Below are 4,386 nucleotides of genomic sequence, written 5' to 3'. Positions count from 1 at the left end.
CAGAAATGGATCATAGATGCCAACTGCCTGGCTGACTCCTCAGTCGGGGATAAAGTAGCATTTTCTAAATTAACTGCATACTGTCAACTAATCACTTGTAGACTGAGGAAGGTGGACCTAGGGAATAATATTTAGAACTAACATAACAAACAAGATCCTAGTAATACAGGAATAATTAAAAATTGTGCTAGTTCTCATAAAAAGAAAGGTAATTCTTGATTGTCTTATAGATGCACCTTTATAAGTCTTATAAATATACCTTGCTAAATGGAATGGAATGAACAACACTTTACTGAAATCAAGGTCCCCACAGAATATAGGAATGATGATTTCATAGATGTGGGTTCTCTGCAGGAATGACCTCTGCTTATCGTTCATCCTAGTAGATCAGTGCACAGAGGTTACCTGATTTGCTCAGGGTCACAGGTTAAGTGGCAAAGCCAGGATCTAATCTTCTTAACTCCAAGACCAGACTCCAATATGCCAGGCTGGCTGCTCTGACACACAGAATTGGATCTTTTACAACTGAAATATTTTTTTCTTTTGCCAAAATCTAATTAGATGTTCTCAGGGTTATCCTTTCAAACCTGATTGGTATCAAAATTTAAACATCCTAACAACGTTCCTTATCTGGGACACTTTTATCTCTCACCCAATATACATCAACTTGGAATCAGAGGCATCCTGGAGAAGTTCCAGTGTGTCATCTTATAAAATCTCTCAGTACTGTCAGGGACTTTCTAGTCTTTTTAAAATGCATCTTAGTGAATTATCTAAATCTCTGAATATAATTAATTCATATGTACTTTTGGGATTCTAGGTTACTTGCTTTATCTCTCTGGCCAGTCTGATCATCTACAAAATGAAAGAACTGAACCAGAAGATCTGTGAGGTTGCTTCCAGTTCTATCTCATGATCCTACAAGTTCAAATTTGTTAAACTCTATTTTTAGATTGAGCTGCACAGCCAATAGGTATGAGAAATTACAATTGACTGGTCAGAAAATTCCATGTTCACTTTAACATTCTCCTTGTCTTTTGAACAATTTCATCACCCTGGAGAAAAGCAAATGTACTTTTCACTTCCAATGAGTTACTATCATTAAAGGAAAGAACAGAATCTGAAAGTCTGCATCTAATTCTATCTTCCCAGGAACATGCTGATTCAGTTCCTGCATTTGGAAAGCTCAGGTAGAAATTTAACAACTTTAATAGTTCAGAAAAGCATCTATGTCATTTGATCCTCAAAACAACCTGGTGATGGAGGCAAAGAAGTCATTCTAATTTCTACTTTGCAAGAGTGATTAAGTTATTTAATCAGGATCACAGTCTACTAAAGAGCAAAAGACACCAATCTTGTGAATCCAAGAGGACAAATAAGATAATGAATTCAGTTCAACAAACTCTTAATATATCTCACTGTTTTAGTGAACCATAGAAAGATAAAGATGAAACAAGAAATAGTTCCTGTCTTCAATGAGCTAGGGTAAGTAATGTAATCTCTCACTTTGTCAGGAAAACCTTTAAGGCTGTAATAAATCTGCCTGGGTAATGGAACTTTCCCCACTTTCGAGTTCCCTCTAGCAATGAAATCACAGGTCTGGTTCCTCCAAAATTGTACGAAGCACTATGCTAATACTAGGGATACTTTCACAGGAAACTCATGCTCAAAATTTGCAGTCAAGGACTATCTTTTCAGGGAGACTTCAGATGGTCACTGAATATACAGTCAGAAGAGAAACTTAGGGGATCTAGTATGGAACAATAGAACAAATGTTGGGTTTGAAGTCAGAACACTATTCCTGGCTTTGCAATTTAGTACCTGGATCACTTTAGGCAAGACAATATGCTTGGGCCTAAGTGACCTAATCTGAATAAAGAGGTGGTTGGAACAGAACACCTATCTCCCAGATTACTTTCAGTCATAAATCTTTCCTTCTATGATCTAATATAGAAGTTCTTAATTTTTTTTTCAAGATTGAGATCCCCTCCCTCAATTTTTTAAATACTAAAACATATGACAATAGTTATACTGTTGATATCTATTGAAAAGATACATGATAAGGGGAAAAAAGTAAATTTAAGTGCTTTAAAATGTATTTGTATTTTAATAATTTTAAGAACATCTATGTAAATGTGAAAAATGACATTTGTATTTGGGACATTACTCAGCTTACATTAGGTATCATTATCTTCAGATCATTTAAAGATTTCTTGACTTTTGGCACCTTTCTGGTCTAATCTAATCTTCTCATTTTATAGAAGAAGCAGCTTTGGCTCAGAGAGGATAAAATGACTTACCCAGGATCACAAAGGTTCCAAGAACAATCACAATTCAACTCATAAAACAAAAAATCCAAATGCTTCTCTGCTCTGAAGTCCTATAGAATAATTTTCAGTCGTATTCATTCAGTGGATAAATTTACGTTAAACTGGTAATGCTTGTTATTCAATGATTATCGATCTACATCTCCCCCAAAGCCTGTGAGCTGCTTGAGGCCGAAGACCGAGTTCTCTCTTCTGCAGCACCAGTGTAGATGCCTGGTAATCTCTGTGTCCTACCAGTCAATGATGTGATTTTGAAAGATCTATCACCTTGTAGTGTGTGCTTGCAATGGAAGGCCCCTGGCTCTGCTTGTTATCTGCACACGCCTTGAGGTGAGTGAAGCCCCCACAATATATACATACATACATATATATATTATATATATATATATATATATATATATAATATATATATAAATATATATGTATTGGGGGGGTGACCAGGTATGGTACCCCCAAAATTGTACAAGACACTAGGCTCTAATACTAGGGATACAAAAGTCCCCTTTCAGAGGGAAACTCAAAATTTGTATTCAAAGACTATCTCTGTGACAACTCCCTCACTTGACAGATGAGGAAACTGAGGCAGAGGCGCATCTGCAGGCTCGGCGCCCTTGTCCACTGTATCCCTCTGGCAGCACCTCTGGGTCGGGGGGAATCAGATTTATTCCTAAATTTCTTCCAGCTCCAGTCTAAGTCCACAGGCTCGGGGCTGGTGCTCTCCCCCTGATGGGGGACATAGCGGGTCCTCAGTTTCCCCATCCACAGGAAGAGCCTCGCGACCCTCCGAGAAGGTCCCTTCCAGCTGTTTCGGTGTCCCTGGACCCCCACTCTTCCCAGGCGGTTGCTAAAGGGTTAAGAGAAGCAAAACTGCCCCCGCCCCCTTCCCATCCCGGCGCCCAGGCCCCTCGGGGCCCGCGTCTGGAACCCGCTGGGATTCCCGCTTGGGTCTCGAGACCCCAGGAAGTGGCCTCTGGGGGTGCCCCGGGGGTCGAGGCGGCGGCGGCCCCCCAGCAGCAGCCCTTCCTCCTCCCCCGGCCCCGGCGTGTCAGGAGCGCGGCTTTTGTACCCGGGTCTCGGCTCCTGTGCCGCTGCGGAGCGCTGCCCTCTCACGCGGCCCGGCCCGGGCTGGGCGAAAAGCGCTGTGGTGCGACGAGGGCACCGGCCCTGGGACCAAGCTCGCCCAGCGCGGGCGCACCGCAGCATGGGCGCCGCCATCGCGCCTCCGAGCGCGAGTCAGCTGACCGCAGCCGCGGGGCTCCCTGGGAAACGTAGTTCCGGAAGCTTGGAGGCAGGGGCCGAGGCTCCGGAGGGGGAACTACCATTCCCGTCGGGCCGTGGGGGCGGCGGCGGAGGAAGAAGGTGGGAGGGAGGCCCCCAAGACTAGGCTGATGGAAATCAAACTTTGACTCAAATTCTGTTGAATTCACTCCGATTCCAGCCGGCCCGAGAGCCTAACTTTGTCCCCGCCACTGTGCCGAGTCTCCACAGACGCTATGGACCGGAATCGCTGGCGGCCCCGAGTGACGTCACCGTGTTGGCGCGCGGCCCCAGCCTGCCCACCTGTGGCTCCTCGGGCCCCCGGGGGAGGGCGAGGAGTCCCTGAGCCTTTGGAGCCAGGATCGGGGGCCCAGCCCTTGGCTCCCCATGACCCCCAGCTCAGGCCCGGAGACCCGGGGGGCCCTTCTCACCTTCTGGGTGTGCTTCTCCGTAAAATAGCCTTTAGGGGTGTTTGGCATTTGCCCCCTGCTGCCTGCCAGCCCGGCAGATTGGGGCTCCACTGCAGAGTTTGAATGCTTTGCCGTTCGAGGACCCGGGTGTCTGGCGCCCCATCTTCCCCATCATTACATCATCAGACTCTTCCTAAGACAATTCAAAAGCAAGCCATTGGGTCTCCATAGATGTCACTGGCATGCAATGAGGCCAACACAGTGACCCTAGGCGGGTGGGCAGTCATGATACCTCTCCTCACCCACATGTCCTTGGGGCGCTCCCAAACACAGAGCCAGCCCTGGACGTGTGTGCAGTCAATCTCATCATCTATGTGTACAGTCCTGGAAAG

The 4,386-nt window shown here is 45.7% G+C and overlaps 1 protein-coding gene across 2 annotated transcripts in view; it reads right to left on the bottom strand.

Annotated features, from left to right (window-relative positions):
* The window catches only part of GATB (glutamyl-tRNA amidotransferase subunit B), a 142,499-nt gene extending 138,925 nt beyond the window's left edge, over nucleotides 1-3,574 (bottom strand). For both annotated transcript variants that reach the window (XM_074229138.1, XM_074229139.1), the window contains exon 1: nucleotides 3,394-3,574. In XM_074229138.1, coding sequence (XP_074085239.1) covers nucleotides 3,394-3,542 — 149 coding nt within the window. In that variant the 5' untranslated portion in view covers nucleotides 3,543-3,574. The remainder of the gene's footprint in view (nucleotides 1-3,393) is intronic.
* Nucleotides 3,575-4,386: the final 812 nt, after the last annotated feature.

Source organism: Macrotis lagotis, chromosome 3 (genome assembly GCF_037893015.1).
Source record: "Macrotis lagotis isolate mMagLag1 chromosome 3, bilby.v1.9.chrom.fasta, whole genome shotgun sequence".
Classification (NCBI taxonomy): Eukaryota; Metazoa; Chordata; class Mammalia; order Peramelemorphia; family Peramelidae; genus Macrotis; species Macrotis lagotis.
The sequence above is the reverse complement of the archived record's forward strand: the minus strand, read 5'-3'. Positions and strand labels throughout refer to the sequence as shown.